Genomic DNA, 17,500 nt, shown 5'->3' on the forward strand with positions numbered 1-17,500 from the left:
GTTGGCTTTCACAAATTTGCATTGACAGCATCACAAGTCTGTTGTTTCTGCATTTTGTTTTAGATAAACTGTTACAGGCAGTACAATAAGTAACAATGGAGATGGCTATAACCTATATTTGTATTTGAACAACTGCAGAGCACATCAAATAAGTTATTTAGCTTTTTTTCGTTTATTGAATAGCTGGTTTTTTTTTCAATGGTTTTTAATTTAGGTTACACGTCTAGGTATGAATGTTTAATAATAAACATAATAAATATAATAAATTTTAAAAAAAGAGAGAGAAAAAGAAAATAGATGGTGGTTGTCCTGCAGGTTTTAAATAAACCGGATTCAAATGAATGAGCCATTAAAAGACTCAGACAAAACTGAATCTTTAGAAGATCCACTTGGAGGATCGTTTGATTTCCCTTCTTCAGAATTAGGGTGATAAGAGGCCAGAAGGCGCGCAACAAATATGATTGTTTTTCTCATCTCTTTTCCTCTGTGATGAGCTCCAGGACGAGTCTGGTGAAGTCGGTTAGTGGCGCGGACCAACCACAAACCGGTGCGCGTCGCGTGCGAGGTAAACCGGGGACCTACAATTGGCTGAGGTGGTTTTTTCTAAAGGGGCGTATTTTTCAAGCCATCTTGACTGAATATTTAGCCTCATCCAAGGAACATTAATCTGATATCTTCGGATTTTCTCTGTCCAGAACCTTCTCACTACCACCATTTCAAAGTTTTAACTCCAAGCAATGAAACCAGGTCGAACTGGTTTGATGAACCGAACCGGCGACGTCGAGGTGAAGCGCTGAAGATGTCGCTCCCGAAATTACCGGCTAGCTAAGCTAACGGCTAGCATGTCCGCCTCGGTCGGAGTCTGTCACTAGCTGACATTTAGCCAGGCGCAGTTTTTCTGTTCGGGATTCGCACTATAGAGGCCGACTTGTCAAGGTAAACGAGTCTGGTGGTTTGTATCTGTGTTATCAGTATCGTTTAAGAATTGTACCGCCCTGTCAGACGACATCCGTGTGTCCTGTCCGACCGAGAAACGTTATCACATCAGCAAGAGGCAGCCTCTTTGCAGGGGTCTGGAGCACAAAGAAATACCTGCAACGTTGCTCACTTGCTGTGTCGTGACCTAATATATACATACCATTAATTAATGCGTGAATGCATGGTGCACAGAGAGCATTTGCTGTCTGGTTGCAGTTTGCATGTATAACTGGGCTTCTAATCAACTTGCAATACCAGCGTTGCCTCTGCTGTTGTGCGCTTAAAATGGCTGACAGATGTTAGATACTCGGGCTGGTATTTAGCGCTTCACAACCTACCATGGAGAGCAACAAGGAAAGAAAAACACGGTTCTCGCTTTTGATTGGTCTGTCGGACACAGAGCAGTGTTACAGATTTCTTATTGAGCCAATAGAGAGAGGACATAGATGCACGGACGCATGCATGCAGGAAAAGTGACTGTTGCTGTGTTTGTGCAGCAAGGGTGCTTGAGGTAACATTTTTATTAATACAGAGCACCGAGTTTACCCCTTTTCACTAATTTATTATTATGTCAAAAGTAAAATGCATAAAAAGCGCATTGTTATAATTTAAAGCTTTTACGTCAAAAATTCTCACATTATATAATGATTATTCGTGATTAAATGTAACATTTTATCATTTCTTGCAGTTGTCAAAGTTTTGGCTTCTTGTTTTTTTTGTTTTGGTTTTTTTTTGGGGGGGGGGGGTTGCTTTAAAAGTGTTTCATTGTAAAACAGACACAGATTGAATGATTATGAATATAATTGAATAAAATCCTGTGGTTGACCTTTTAATGTATGTTTGTTCCTTGCAGGTATGTGAAGCTTTATGTCTGTTAAACTAAATCAGAAATCATATTGAATTGGTAATTTGTGAATTAAAGTTGTATTATTTATAAGTTCATTGGCAAAATCCAGCCATGCCATAAACCTTTCACATACACAATGTTGTACAGAACTGTGCAAGATAGAAATATATTTTATCTTTTCTACTAGAGAGTACCAACATTACATGAATTTGACTTGCTTGTTACATTGTAAATAGTATTTGTAACACATGCTTTATTTTTCAGAATACTCAATCTGCTTACACTTTATGCTAAAACCAAACGGGTCATTATAAAGATTACAGACTCTGGTTTCCATCCAAGCTAGTATGTCTTCCAGTTATTTTCCCATATGCATATACAGCAGCTTTTTAAATATTTCCACAAAGTAAAAAAAACTGTTGATTCAGCAAATGTATCATCAAGTGCTTTTTCTTCCTCTCTATCTGTTAGGAAGCTGGGAAAGCCCCATGCGGAAGTTGAGAAGGTGGGAATGCAAGAGAGTTGTTAAAGGACATAACATGGGAAGGGGCCGAGGCAGAGGTAGGGGAAGGGGCAGGTCTGGTCAGCTACGACCCCCCTCACCTTACAGACTACAACTCTCTCCATCCAGGGAGACTTTGACATATGCTCAGGCCCAGAAAATAGTGGAAGTAGACCTTGATGGAAGGCTCCATCGCATTAACATTACAGATGCTCTGCCAGTTATTACAGAGGACGAGATGATGGCTCAGGACATTGCTGAGTGCAACAGCAACAAGGAGAACAGCGAGCAAACGCAGAGCAAAAGCAAATCATGTCGGAAACCTTCAAACAGTAAAAGCAAGAGGAGCGGTAAAAATACATCACACCAGAACCAACGATCTGGCTCGCAGCAACACACAGGATCTACTCATTCTTTCCAGCACCCCTCTCACCAAAGCCCTCTTCCTGAGCCCATCTTCCGTGTGTTGAGTTCATCTTCCCCTTCAGAGGCACCCCCTCTCCCAGCAGCCTACTACCGTTACATAGAAAAGTCTGGGGAAGAGCAGGACGCTGTAGCGGAGTACGACATGGACGAGGAGGACCTGGCCTGGCTGGAGATGGTGAACCAAAAGAGAGTATCTGACGGCCATGCGTCTGTATCTCCAGACACGTTTGAGCTTCTGATTGACCGCCTGGAGAGGGAGTCCATCTTAGAGTCTCGCAGCCAGGCTCTGTCTCAGAGCGCTGTAGACGAGGACGCCTTCTGCTGCGTCTGTTTGGATGATGAATGTCTGAACAGTAATGTCATCTTGTTCTGCGACATCTGCAACCTGGCTGTCCACCAAGAGTGCTACGGTGTGCCCTACGTACCTGAAGGCCAGTGGCTGTGCCGCTGCTGCTTGCAGTCCCCCTCCCGCCCTGTAGACTGTGTGCTCTGCCCAAACCGAGGAGGTGCCTTCAAACAAACGAGTGACGGGCGGTGGGCTCATGTTGTCTGTGCCATATGGATCCCTGAGGTTTGCTTTGCTAACACAGTATTCTTGGAGCCTGTTGAGGGTGTAAAAAATATCCCTCCTGCTCGCTGGAAGCTCACCTGCTACCTGTGCAAGCAGAAAGGCAGGGGGGCGTCCATTCAGTGCCACAAAGCCAACTGTTACAGAGCTTTTCACGTCACCTGCGCCCAGAAGGCCGGTTTGTTTATGAAGATAGACCCTGTCCGAGAGACTGGCGTTAACGGCACCACCTTCTCTGTAAAGAAAACTGCATACTGTGAGCATCACTCTCCTGTTGGGTCTCGGAGGGACGGATCTGGAGATGAGTCGGTGGAGGGAAGGCTGGTAGGAGGAAGGGGTAATCGGGGTCAGAGATCATATACTCAAAGTCCTCCCTCGCCAACAAACAAAAAGGCAACCAAAGGCCAGAAAAAGAAGAATACAAAAGGATCAGGGTCAACACGTCGCTCTACTGTTCCTGTCCTTCTTGTACCTCAGATTCCCTCTCACAGGTGGGATATTTGCATACTGTCAGATTTGCATACCTGCAATACGCAATCGGTTGTAGTTTTTCTTGCCTTAAAGAGATAATTAACGAAATTACAATCCAGTACATCATTTTATAGATATTCATTAATATTTTAGATTATCTTTTTATAAATTCTACATTTAATGGTGTTATTGTCTGCATTGCTCAATTCCTCCCAGATTTTAATTTACAATTATTTTACTGTTCATTACAGGCTGAACAAGATCTGCACAGGAGTTGAAGTCCAGAGAAAAAATCAGTTCATGCAGAGGCTTCACAACTACTGGTTACTGAAGCGACAGTCCCGAAATGGCATGCCTTTAATCCGCCGACTTCATTCGCATCTACAGGCTCACAGGACTGCAGAGCAGGTGAGTTAAGCTATAGGCTGCTGCTCTATTCTAAACAATGATAATTATACTTAAGTATAGGACCTGCATGTTATAATGATGTAGTTTTTCTTAAATGCAGTGTTTTGTGGAGGCACTTTTTTTACCTACAAAATAAGAACATGTGGTTTTGCTATTCTTAACAGAAATTAATAACTGTGACCTGTTATTGATGTCTAAAAGGTTACTGAAATTAAACAGCTTCACACTTCATAACCGCTCAAAAGGTTCATTATGTGTTCTTTCTTAATATATTACCAGTTTCTTCTTTCAGACAAAGATTAAAGTAGAAGATTTCTTTCTTTTTCTTCTTTTTACATTGACATGTTTTGACTGTCCACTGCAGTCTTCCTCAGACTGCAGTGGACAGTCAAAATATGTCAAAGTAATAAAAAACCCAAAAAACTATCACCTTAAATCTTTGTCTGCAAGAAGAAACTGTTAATGTGTTTGTCTCACATTTAGATTTTTTTTAAACTTTTTTAAACTTTGGTTTAAACTACAAAAATAAGTAAATCGTGAGATTTAAAAGCTCTTTTTAAAGGTTGTCCATGCAAACATAAAATCCACTTATAGCAGTAAAGGTTACTCCAATGCATATGCAGTGTACTTGCAATAAAATGAACAAATGTGTTCATAAACTAGTGGCAGCCATAGTTCAGGAGGTAAAGTGTTTGTCTATCAGTCAGAGGGCTGCTGTTTTTATCTACATGTCGACATGTCCTTGAGACTAATGGGAAAGTATCCACATTGTACTTCACAGTTCTTGTTGTGTCCCTGCATGGGGATCTTTGAGATACTGTGTCAAGGTGTCGTTATAAAGGATTCATAGTTGTTATGACTAATAAATATAATCTATAAGAATACACATACAAAGATTATATTTCAGTTAAAGATCATTTTATACAACATTTACTCCCTTTTAGGTTACCTGTAACCTAACCTTCTCCCCATAAGTGTAACACCTGGTGAAACACAATTAAAAATAGGCTGCTGTTGCATCCGGTTTAATCATAGTGTTAATTGGGGAAAATTAAATAATAAGTTCAGTTTCTTGTTTATTTGCTTGGATGTTCAGCGGGAGCCTGATGAGAAGCTGAGCGCTGCAAGAGAGGAGCTACGATACTGGCAGAAGTTGAGACAAGACCTGGAAAGAGCCCGGCTTTTGGTGGAACTCATTCGCAAGAGAGAGAGGCTAAAGAGAGAACAGGTGAATCAATCTGGAAGTTTAAGACATGATACACAGTCATGTATGGGATTATCATGGATGATTATAATTTTTTATGTTCTGTTCTGGTAAATAATTACCACTGGATATTAAATTATTTTGACAGTGAAAATACTTGTTAAAAATTTAACCGTGGAATTAATTTGTTTAATGAATTTATGGACACAGTTTTTGTATTTCTCTGTGCATTATTTGTCATTCAAACCTTGTGGAGTTCGCTTGTGTTCACTCTGCTCTTCTCAATTTGTTTATGTCATCACCACCAGATGAAAATCCAGCAGGCTGCCCTTGAACTGAAGCTGACTCCTGCATTGGTTCTTCTGCGAACCACCCTGGACCAATTACAGGAGAAAGACACAGCCAAAATTTTCTCTCAGCCCGTCAATCTGTCAGAGGTTGGTGCAGTTAAAAAACAGCCTTCTTGAAATACACACCCGATCCTCCAACATTGTGCTGGTTTGAGCTGACATTCTTATTTTATGTTTATCTGAGGTCCCAGATTACCTGGAGTTTATATCCCAACCCATGGACTTCTCCACCATGCGTGCCAAACTGGAGGGACATGCCTATTGCTCCATTGCAGATTTGGAGAAGGACTTTGATCTCATGATCTCCAACTGCCTCAAGTACAACTCAAAGGACACCATGTTCCACAAAGCAGCATTACAACTACGGGAGGTGGGGGGAGCCGTTCTCCGTCACGCACACAGACAGTCCCAGAGCATTGGCCTGGACCCAAACACCGGCATGCACCTTCCAGAGGCACCAAATAAACATGGCTTCTACCACTGTACGTGGGATGAGGGTGAGTTGAGAAGGAAGTACCTGCACTTTCCTGAACATAACCCACATACTTCATCTGTTCACCTTTATTCCTTTTCCCTATTTGTGCCTCTCCTCAGTTGATTCTCTCCTGGATCCAGAGAACAGACTGCACCTAACCACAGACGAGCAACTCAAGGCCTTGTTGGATAAACTGGACTTGGTCACTTCCATGCGCACTAGCGGTGGTCGCACCAAGCGCATCAGGCTGCTGCGCAGAGAGATCAATGCTCTGAGACAGAAGATGAACCAGCAGCAGCAAAATGCTCCATCTGTGAATGGCAATGAGAGGGAGGATGACAGCCAAGATGAAGAGGGAGAAGAGGAGGGGGTGGAGGAAGAGGAGCAGAAAGAGAAGAAAAAAGAGAAGGCAAATGTTGACAATGGGCCTTTGACTGCAGTGTTAAACTCTGAGACAGGTGACATATTTTTCACTAGCAATTATTATTTTTTCTTTGCCTTTGTATCTATTTGATGATGATTTATAAAATGCGTTGAGGTCAAATAAATGTTTTCACCACCCAACAAGGAACCTCCCCAGAGCTTTTCTGGTGACATCTATAAAACACAGATGTATATGCAGCAGTACTCTTACTGGAAAAGATGTAACCAGTAAAGAGTTTGCTTAAATCATCTTAATCATTTCAAGTTTCTCTTTTAGAGTAATGTAATTTATTTTCTCTTTTCCTTTTCTCTTAGATGATTCTCCACCTGTTCTGGAGCTTACCTGTCCAGTATCATCACCCCTACCAGGAGATGCCCCTCTGGAGCCCCCCGTCCTGGGCATAGTTACAGGAGGAAGGAGGTCACCAGGGCGTTCCTACAAGCGCCAGAGGTCATCTCGTAGTGGAAGCAAAAGCCAAGGTGAAGAAGAAGCAGAAGTAGGAGAAACGCCATCTTCAAAACCAGAAGCTGTTCATGAAGTTACACCGCTCGGCTCACCCCCACCTCTGCCTCTCGTTGGAGTTGGCCGTCGTACCTCTGTTCTGTTTAAGAAAGCTAAAAATGGGGCTCGATTGGCAAAAAATAAGTCCCCTCCACAGCAGAATGGGAAAACCTCCGAGGGTAAAACCAATGGGTTGGATATCACTCCTGCCAGGCCGAATTCACCCTGTGTTAACATCACCACCTTACCTCCTACTCCAAACGCCTCTCCTGTACCGTCCTCTCCTTCCGCACACCACCTAAGATCCAGAGGCCCCAGCTCTGAGAGCGAAACCGACAAACCTCTTCCAACACCCAGAGAAGAAGGTAAAGCAGGGAAGGTTACTCCCTGGTTACTGTTTTCCATCAAGCTTGTCTTTGTCACCATTTAATTTGTGGTTTTGCTAGGTCTGACAAATGGAAAGCACACCTCTACAGACCAGGATGAAGAAGATGATGATGATGATGACCCCAACCTAACGTGAGTATGGGTTCACAGATGTATTGATTGCAGTGTTGCTGCTTTAGACAACAAGTAGCACTTAGATATTCTGGAAGGAGAAGCCCTTGCTATGAGCCATGCGCTCATTTTTTACATGGAAAACACACATGAATTTTAAACTTTGTTATGAAACTTAAAACACTGCATGGAAAACAAACTTAATGCAAAACTAATATTGTAGATACATATTTAAGTGTTACATTTTTTTGCTGCATTCTGCTGGATGAGGCAATGCGTTTCAGCTGCCAATAGATGCAGGTTTGTTTGTCACCAGTTTGACAAATCTTAGTGAATGTAGGTTGTAATATTTTCACACCTATAATTGTTACTTCTCCAGCTGACATTGTCTGCAGTTGTTTTACACAAACCTCCTCATTAGTTTAGCTTCAAACATCCTATATAAAATTACATTTACAACTTGAGATCTTGTGTGAAACATAAATAAAAACAGAACACAATTATTTTCAAATCCCTTTTAACATATATTCAATTAAATCCACTTTTTTCTTTGTTTTGAAAGATTCACTTAGTTGGAATTTGATGGCTTTTTTTTTTTTTTTTTTTTTACAAAAAAGCTTTTTTGGAAATTTGATTTTTTTAAAAAACTTTGATATGGGCATGCTTACCACTGTGTTTTATCACCTTTCCTTTTGATAACTTTAGATAAACATTTGGAAACTAAGGACACTAATTTTTGCTTTGTAGGTGAAAATAGTTTTGAATTCTTGCTTGATGTACAACTTCAGTCTCAACAGTTTCTGTTGTCATATTTTGCGCTTCATAATGAGCCACACATTTTCAGTGGGAGACAGATCTGGACTGCAGGCAGGACACTCTTTCACTGTGAAGCTGTGTTGTTGTAACGTAGATAATGCAGCTTGGTATTTTCTTGCTGAAATAAGAAGATTGCTCGATTAGCAGCACACGTGTCTCCAAAACAGCCAAGGTTCCTTCACAGATGTGCAAGTTCACCATGCCATGGGCACTAACACACTCTCATACCATTACAGATGTTGGCTGTTATAATTTGCACTCATAACAACCTGGATAGTCATTTTCTTTTTCCATGATTTCCAAAAAAACAATTTGAAATATGGACTCGTCAGACCGCAGCAAACTTTGCATGGGTGCATCTGAGCTCGGGTGCAGAGAAGCCAGTGGTGTTGCTGATTAATGGCTTTTGCTTTGCATGGCGGAGTTGTAACTTGCACTTGTAGATCTTAAAACAAACTGTTAATTCACACTGGTTTTCTGAAGTGTTCCCATGCTCATGTGGTAATATCTTTCACATAATGTTGGTTTTTAATGATGCAGGCATTCAGTGTTTGCTTTAAATCTTGCTGCTTACATGAAAGATATCTCCAGATTCTCTGAATCTTTCAGTACTATGGACTGTAGATGATGAAATCCCTAAATTCTTTGCAATTGTATACTGAGAAACGTTTCTAAACTGTTGGGACTGTTTGGTCAGGCAGTTGTTCAGAAAGTGGTGAAAAATCATTTTGTGGATTCTGCTTTAATACCCAATCATGATACTCACCTGTTTACAGAAAACTTGTTTACCTGTGTAACGTTCCAAACGGGTGTTTTTGCACATTCCTCAACTCTCCCAGGCTTTTGTAGCCCCGTCCCAGCTTTTTTGGAACGTGTTGCAGGGATCAAATTCAGAATGAATGAGTTTCATTCTGAATTTCTTGTATGTATAATGAATTCACTTGATTATAAGCTAATAAAAAAAAAAATAAAAAAAAGCTAGTACAAGTTAGTGCAGTTCTAGGTTGGATTAATCCTTTTTTAAATAAAAAAACAAAAAACAAGCAATCTTTAAAAAGTAAGAAAGAACTAAATATTAGATTAAATATAAATCAGTGTTCTTGCATTAAACTTGTGCTCTTAAAAATTATTAACTTGTGAATTGTCTCCTTTTTCTAATAATTCAAAACTAAACTATCAATGAGCCACATCTGTTTCTTCTTTCTCCTCTGAACTGTAGTGTTTCCCCTCCCAAACGGAGTCGGGGTAAACCAGCTTTGGCTAAAGTTCCTAACAAAGAGAATGGAGACATCTCTGGGTCAGGTGTGTATCATGACAAAGCAATACAAATACAGTGATATGTGGGTTTCTTTTGTGCTCCAATCCTCATATAATAATATTCACAAAAACAAAAACACTTTGAGTTCGACAGCTGTCATGATTAAATGTTCACTGAAAATACTGGAACATCCTGTTCACAGGGAAGTCTACACTTCTCACTTTAGACAGCGAGACTGAGCTTTCACCATTGGATCTAGTTTGGGCCAAATGTAGAGGATATCCTTCCTACCCAGCAATGGTAAAAAAAATTGGAATTCGTTTCATGGTTTATTATTTACAGCACTGTGTAAAGGCCTTGAGCTAAGCTTCATGTCTTTATATGTTGCTTCAAAGAAGCCAGACTTTGTTGTCATCTTTTTAAGTGGTCTTAAACAAAAATTCTCCAGGATTTCTGAAGTTTTTCCAAGTTTTTTTCTTGGACATTAGTTTCTTTTCTTTTTTTTCCCACATTTTTGATCTAGTTTTTGTACTTCATTATTTTCACAAGAACGTGTTTATTGTTGTTTGATTTGGGACACGTAACACGGGTTTAAGAAAAACATTAGAAAACAATTGAACAAATGTGGTGTTGACCTACCTACATCTATAAAAAATGCCAAAAATGGAAACATTTGACTGACATAGCATGTTTGCACCAAGAACGTGCTTTTTTTTTTTTTTTTTTTTTAAAGATATGCTCAGAACTTGACATATACCAGCGTGGTGGTATAGCCATAAATTTTAATAAAACTGAATACAGGGAGGATTTAAAAACTATGTACACACCACTGTGCTACCACTTTTCACTGAAGACTAATGACAAATGGTCTCCATGGAAGAGCGAATGCCAAAGGGTTATTTTAAGGAGAAAGGGCTTTGGTGTTGCCAAACAATTGAACTGAAAATAAATGGCAATAGATCTTCTAGTGGGATTAATTCAATCCCAAAACCTGGACCTTAACATTATTGAAACAGTATAGGATCATGTAGACAGAAAAGGGGAAAAAAAAGTCCAGAAACACTACAGTAGAGCTTTTGAAGGTCCATCATGAAGCTTGGAGAAATATCCCTGAAAACTGCTTAAATCAATGACAATAAAAGCTCGTTTCAGAGGATTCTGGCTGTTAGAAAATGAAGGCAGACACATCAACTTCCAAGCTGGTGGCTTCAAGCTTAAAAATCCTGCTAACTTTGGCCTTACATAACATATTTCCTTTTCTTATGTTTTTTTAAAAAATCATTGCATCTTTTATGGATTTCCTGGCAATATACTGTATATAAGAATACAGTATGTAGTGGCTCAAGACATTTGCAGAGTACTGTACCTACACATTGATAACTCTGAAGGGATGGAGTACACTGTGGCTGACATGATCCTCTGTTGCAGATTGTTGATCCAGACATGCCTCAGGAAGGACTCCTCCACAATGGTATCCCCATCCCAGTGCCTCCCGTGGAGGTGCTCAAACTAGGAGAATGGAGACAAACTGAGGAAGGGGAAAAACTCTTCTTAGTTCTCTTTTTTGACACCAAAAGAACTTGGTAAGATCCCGGGAGAATTTCATGCTGAATTAGAAACAAAACAGGAATCAAGTTAATTGTTAAAATGGTCTATCTTGTTTTTTTTTAGGCAATGGCTCCCTCGCAACAAACTACTGCCACTGGGGATGGATGACACTGTAGACAAACTTCGCTTGATGGAAGGCAAGAAACCCAGCGTTCGCAAGTCTGTACACACTGCATATGACCGGGCCATAGTGCATTTAAATCACGTGAGAGGAAATCTTAACTTTACTCCCTCCAATTTTATATAAATTTTATTTAAGATTTTTATCATCCCACACAAGCCGCCGGGTTTTATGTACAGAAGCTACATTAATGCTCTTATAAAACGCAGGAAAGTAAAAGAACATTTTGGAAGGTTTTCAGCATAAAATTGTTGTGCTGTTTTTTAAAATGGAGGGAAAAAACTGCTCAAAGACTTTTGTAGATCCATTTGTTATTGATTTTTCTTAAGGTTTTCCAAAACCACTGTTACAAATAAAGTTTTTATTTTAGGCCAAAAAGGGTAAAGACTTGGTTGACAGAGATGTAACTGTTTATTTGTAAAAGGGATTGTCCTAATTAGAAATATATGACTGTATTGAAATGTTCACTGTATGTAAAGAAGTGTTAAAGTAGCACTTTTAACACTGGCGTCATACCTGGACTCTATGGACATCTGCTGGACAGCTGTGGGTAAAAACAAAGAGTTCCATATGATTGTTAGTATAATCTACATTAATTAAGCTGATTGTAGTATTTATTTTTTCAATGAATGAAAACAAATCTATTTGAAGATGATGCTCATCATCATATGACCATCTCAATATTTGATTCCAAGTGTAATTTATAGCTTTATTCTGAGAATCACTTGGCAGAAAATAACAAATTTAATTTCCGTGGTTGCCAACACACAGTCTTGAACGTTTAGTCCAGCTATGATGTATTGTTGGTGAGACTTTAAAGGTGTTTGCTTATTTTTCCATATTGTGAAACTGTATTATAGCGGGGCAGAGCAACTTGGTTCGGTCCTGGTCCTGGCAACTTATCCCTGGTCCAACATGCCTGACTCAAATTAAATGGATCCGACAGTTAATGAAGTTTTCCACAATGACTCATCAGTTTGAGTCAGGTGTGTTGGAGCAGTGAGACATTAAAAACCTGCAGGACCCCAGCCTTTGTAGGACTGAATTGCTACTGGAGTAATGGTGTGGCTGGTGTAGCTATCTGTTTCGGTAAGACATGAAACCACCACAGAGATGAAGCAGATAAATCTACTGCATTAACTCACTGAACAGCTTGCATTTGTTTACCAGCCTTGCTGTTCAATAAGACTTGAAAAGCACAAATGGTCTGGTTTAAAAGGACATGGATTGGGAAACTCCTGGAGCCATATACATGGCCGTGTGTGTGTGAGTGTGTTTGTGTATAGCTTATACATGTATGTATACAACCTCAATGTAGTAAAAGTGCATGTGTATAGTTTTGTAAATATGTAAATGTATGTTTATATTCGCTTACATGAAATAATTTAAGGAATGCAAAATCAAATATAGATTTTAATTTATAATTTGTGGCAGTCAAGAGTGTTATTTAAAAAAAAAGATAAAAATATTGAAAAGATTTATGTATGATGCTAAGTAACTCTTTGTAATAGTGATGGTATTCAACATGTTGACAGAACATATTCTGTACAAGTGAGTTGGCACAAGACCTTAACTCTGTAGGCAGCAGTGTCTGAACAGGCGTACAAATCTTTTTTTTCATTCTTTCCCCTTTGGCGGTACAGGAGATTTTTGATCTTGTCATTTAAAATGTACTGCAAGATCTTTAGTCTGCCTGAGACAATATTTTCTCACTCAAGAATAAATGCTGTTTGAAACAACTGCATATGGTGTGTTTTTCATGAGAATTACTCACAAGCAGCTATTTGATTCATTTCCCACCTTTACATCTCAAGTTTAGCCATCACTTTTATTTTTTTTAAATCAAACTTTGTTGTAATAACTGACAAGGAACGGTGCTATGTGTATAAAGAAGGCCCGGCTGGCCTACAGGTCAGTCCAGCAAATGCTAGTATTTCTTTTTACTGATGCAGTTATACTTTCAGTATATTTAACTAACCAGGGCAAATGAAGCCCTAATGAGTTGTAATTATATTGACTATCACTGAATGAAATGCTTGCCTATAACCACATTTCCCATGATTACATTTTCAACTCAAACTCTGCTCTGACCACAGCTTATAGGCCATAAGGGAAGTCTTAACTGCCTCAGCTCTCTTATGGAAATGAAAGCTAAATTATCTGGTTATCTTTTAAACATATTAAAGTCCGACCTAAAAAAAACGTGTCACTACAAAATCCATTAAATATTTCTGATACAGATTTTCTCTATACTCTTAATTATGACAACTGCAGGTTTGTGCAATCTTGGATTTATTTTTCTGACACTACAGACACACTGTTAAGACTTGATTTGACATGAAATTCCTCTGAAGACAAGGACCAGGCTACTTTTTTTATAGATCATATTTAGAAAACTTATCTGAAAAAGTCACCTGAAGTCACTTCATAAGGTCTAAGATGATCTCCAGAGAACAACGTATGAGCTTAAAACATGGTCGAGAGACTGGGAAAGCTGGGCTTCTTTCAGTTCAGCTTGTAACAGTGAACAGTGACCAGGATGGGGTTTCTTGTTTTATGCCAAATGCACAACAAATAAATCTTTTAACCTTGATCTCATCTGAACAGAAATAGCAGCAGAATATGAAGCATCATGTTTTCAAATTCTTTTGCAGGGATGGACGATCATATTCGTTAAAGATCACACCCTTCCATCCCTCTTCCAGCTTTTCCAGTTGTAGTTATTCCAGTTTAACTTGATTCCACAGACAAAACTATTCATTCTCCTTTGCATCTGTTCTGTAACATCAGGATATTTTATCTGAGGACAACATATATCTGACCTAGTTTGACAACAAAAAAGGTAGTTTAACTTAACATTTTGCTTTATATTAACTCACACAACAAACAGACAAAGAACATGAACAGCAAATGAATGAACGGTCATCTGTATGATACAGTCACTGCCCAGGAGAAAACTATTTTCTCTCTTGTTGCTGTATTAAAACCATATAAAAACTTTAAATATCACATAATTATCTTCTACCAGTATTCAGTTTAAAATGTACTAACGCTGCACTTCCCTGACTGTTCCTGTAAGAAAGCAGTCAGACGATGACATGCTTTCTTTTCCAGGCAAAGGAATAATACAAGAAACCAGTACTTAAATAGTGTAAAATGTAGTGTTTTGTTCGTGTAGCCAGTCTGTCCAGTTCAATAAGTGTCAAAAGAGGATTCAAAAACCACCAGGAACCAGTGTAGAAGCTATTGTTGAATGAGGCAGAGCTATTATTAGTGGTGCTAACAGAGTCCTATAGAAGAGATAAGAAGCCGTTATCTGTGGAATCCTGCTGGTCCGATTTGCCGCCCTTAGAGCTTTTGCTGGGGTTTGGAGTAGTTGAATACTTTGGGGGGTATCTTATGAAGAGACGGTCCTCCTCCTTTTTAATCCATCTTAGAAGCTTAGTGATGGCTGTAATGGCACAGGTCTTTGTCACCAGGGGGCTGAAGCAGGTGTACAGCTCAAATTTACTCGTTACCTAGCATGAAGAGAAAAACAAGAGATTTAAGGTCAAAATGAGAAGCAGTCTTTGACAGTTTAGCTCATACTATATTAAATGCATTTATTCTCCATCTTGTCAGGTTTGTCAATAAGACTGAGACTAATGTTTATTTATTAAACATTAAACTGGAGCAGGCAATCTGAGCTCAGGGATAATGAATGGAAACAATCAGGATAACTACACACAAATTAACTCTGAAATCTACCTTCAGCATAAAATCTCAACTTGAGAGTTTGCAGGTGAGCACCAGAACAGAGACAGCAGCAAACAAAGAGGCAGAGGCGAGTAGATCTAAAGAACGATGTGCAACTAACTCGTCATGCTTTGTATGGCAGTGGAAGAAGGAAGACTACCTCAGATTTATTCAGTATCATGTCAAACCATCAGCTTGATAGCTGGACACACTTTGTGTTGAAACAAGAAAATGACTCCAAACAGTAAAACTAGTGGTTTAAAGCAGAGTAACATTAAACTCCTGAAGGACCTTTCCCAAAACCCGGACATGAACCAAATCAAAAATATGTAGATTCTGTACATAGCAGTCTGTGGCAGGAAATCAGTAAACTACAATCCAAAGAGAAGTTCGACAAAATGTTGCTGATGGCTCCCAAAAGCAGTCTAGTCCACAGCCTGTTAAGGGGCAGCCAATGAAATGTGTTTCATTGTCACTTTTCCCTTAGAGGTTAAGAATCACCTCAAACTGGTGTGTGGGGACTTTTGAGTCTAGATGTGTAATTTTGTCTCCATTTAAAAAAAAAAAAAAAAAAAAAATTAATGAACTATTCTTGGTATTTTAACAAGTTAAAGATGAATTATGTGCATTTAATCTGCACCAGAAAAAGAACATCTCTAAGTAATCACTAAAACCTAAACATTTTCACAACATTTAAGCACTTCCATAGTTTTTCTGCCAAGACTGGACAGAATTAGCTAGGTTAGTTTCCTTGTAATAAACAGTTTAACATGATGGATCTACCTTTGTGTGCTTTATATAATAAAAACAACAGTTTTGCATCTTAAAAACACAACCAATCAACACCCAAGTTTATCACAAACCTCTCTCATATCACAAACAGGATATAAAGTTGAAAGTTGGAGGTGAAGCATCTGTATGAATAACTGGCATGTTGTTGCCCAGCAACATTTCAGTTAAAGAAACAATCAATCTGATTATCTAAAATCAAATAATTCACATTAAAGAATTCGTTTAAGAGAGAGGTGATATTTAAAAGGACCATCTCTAAAGTTTCACCAGCATATGAAGGGAGGGGGGTGTCAAACATATTTATGTGTCATGGTAATAATGAGATAACTACAAACCCAGGCCAGCAGAGTTTCCCTCTCTGCAACATGGTAGATGAGCTTGAGGGGTCGTGAGGTGCTATGGATCCGGCTGTGCATATAACGGTAAAGATCCAGGAGTCGCATTTTCTCCTCTTCGCTGCTGTATGGTGCTTCCATCTCTGGGCTACAGACAGGTTACACACAAAGATGACTATGAAGTTCAGAACCTTTAATGCAGAGAGAGAATCTAAAAGAATTCACTTGTAGACTACTCCAGTCTGAGCTGCAATAATTACAGGAACATGTTCCACTACAGGAGGCGAGATGGTTTTTACAGTTAGTCTTTACATTGTTGCTACAATATTATTCAAACTAATTTTACCTATGAAGACAAATGAAGATCTATGATAGATTAACTTTTTGAATGCAAGCTCTGTTTAAAAAATCTTACTCCAAATGTAAACTGCATAAAAAATACACAACTGTTTGCGTTCCTTCATAACATTTATGGGCTTTTGTATCATAATCACTCATGCAAAAAAGGTACATCTACTTCTTCTTTTTTTTTTTTTTTTTAATCACAGGCTTTATCTAAGCTTATGATGTAATGCATCATAAACTGTGGCGACGAAAACACAAACCTGGTGAACTGAGTGAGCTGGCGGTAGTTGTCTGGCACATCAAAGGGCTTGTACATGAAGTGTCTGAGGTCTGAGACGCCCACCTGACTCACGCTGTATGACTGCGCTTTGGCAATGAGGCTCAGGGAGTTCTGAGCCGCCATGGCCTCCTCTATCTTTCTCTTGCACTCAGCGACAGCATAGAAAGCTTCCTTGTCTGTCGAGAGCAGCAGCAAACAAACAGTGCATTCTGGAGGGTCCAGGTAAGAAATGTATGCATAAAAGTAACAGTCAGGGTTGAATAGCGGGAGGCAGATGGGAGTCCAGATCTCTCCAGCCTGAAAAGCAGAGGAGGCTCCAATGAGGTTAAGTAGAAGGTGAACGTCGGCTGGCTCCAGCCTCGTGTCCTCGATGACGGTCTTCTCTTGGACGATGGTTAGCAGCTGATTCTTGGCGATGAGGATGGAGAAAACCAGATTGGGTGTGATTGCTTTCTGGAGGATCTGGCTGAGAGAGTCCCTGAGAGAAGAAGCTAGAGGCAAGCAATGAACTGCTGCAAGCAGAAAGCTTGGGTCGGAGTCGACCAAGTTCAGAAGCCC

General features: G+C 39.4%; 2 protein-coding genes across 2 annotated transcripts in view; one reads left to right on the forward strand and one right to left on the reverse strand.

Moving 5' to 3' along the window:
• The first annotated feature begins 662 nt into the window (after positions 1–662).
• On the forward strand, positions 663–13,088 carry brpf3a (bromodomain and PHD finger containing, 3a). Its single transcript, XM_079243006.1, has 13 exons — positions 663–936; positions 2,297–3,812; positions 4,044–4,200; positions 5,297–5,428; positions 5,713–5,841; positions 5,939–6,251; positions 6,349–6,687; positions 6,968–7,519; positions 7,601–7,673; positions 9,688–9,770; positions 9,929–10,026; positions 11,155–11,309; positions 11,398–13,088. The coding sequence occupies exons 2-13, from the start codon at positions 2,314–2,316 to the stop codon at positions 11,579–11,581; spliced, it is 3,714 nt and encodes a 1,237-aa protein (XP_079099132.1). The 5' UTR covers positions 663–936; positions 2,297–2,313; the 3' UTR covers positions 11,582–13,088.
• A 654-nt stretch (positions 13,089–13,742) lies between these two features.
• The window catches only part of mon1bb (MON1 secretory trafficking family member Bb), a 6,490-nt gene continuing 2,732 nt past the window's right edge, over positions 13,743–17,500 (reverse strand). The window contains exons 4-6 of the mRNA XM_079241542.1: positions 16,923–17,500; positions 16,318–16,465; positions 13,743–14,973 (exon numbers count right to left, since the gene is read on the reverse strand). The exon at positions 16,923–17,500 is cut by the window's right edge and continues 215 nt beyond it. Of these exons, the coding sequence (XP_079097668.1) occupies positions 14,746–14,973; positions 16,318–16,465; positions 16,923–17,500 (954 nt within the window). The 3' untranslated portion in view covers positions 13,743–14,745. The remainder of the gene's footprint in view (positions 14,974–16,317; positions 16,466–16,922) is intronic.

The sequence above is a fragment of the Telmatherina bonti genome, assembly GCF_933228915.1.
Source record: "Telmatherina bonti genome assembly, chromosome: 6".
NCBI lineage: Eukaryota > Metazoa > Chordata > Actinopteri > Atheriniformes > Telmatherinidae > Telmatherina > Telmatherina bonti.

Excerpts from the sequence above, each read along its gene's own strand:
- brpf3a (XM_079243006.1), top strand. The coding sequence starts at position 2,314 with ATGCGGAAGTTGAGAAGGTGGGAATGCAAGAGAGTTGTTAAAGGACAT. Across the intron at positions 4,201-5,296 it reads CTCACAGGACTGCAGAGCAG|CGGGAGCCTGATGAGAAGCT; the intron begins GTGAGTTAAGCT and ends TTGGATGTTCAG. Across the intron at positions 5,842-5,938 it reads AGCCCGTCAATCTGTCAGAG|GTCCCAGATTACCTGGAGTT; the intron begins GTTGGTGCAGTT and ends TGTTTATCTGAG.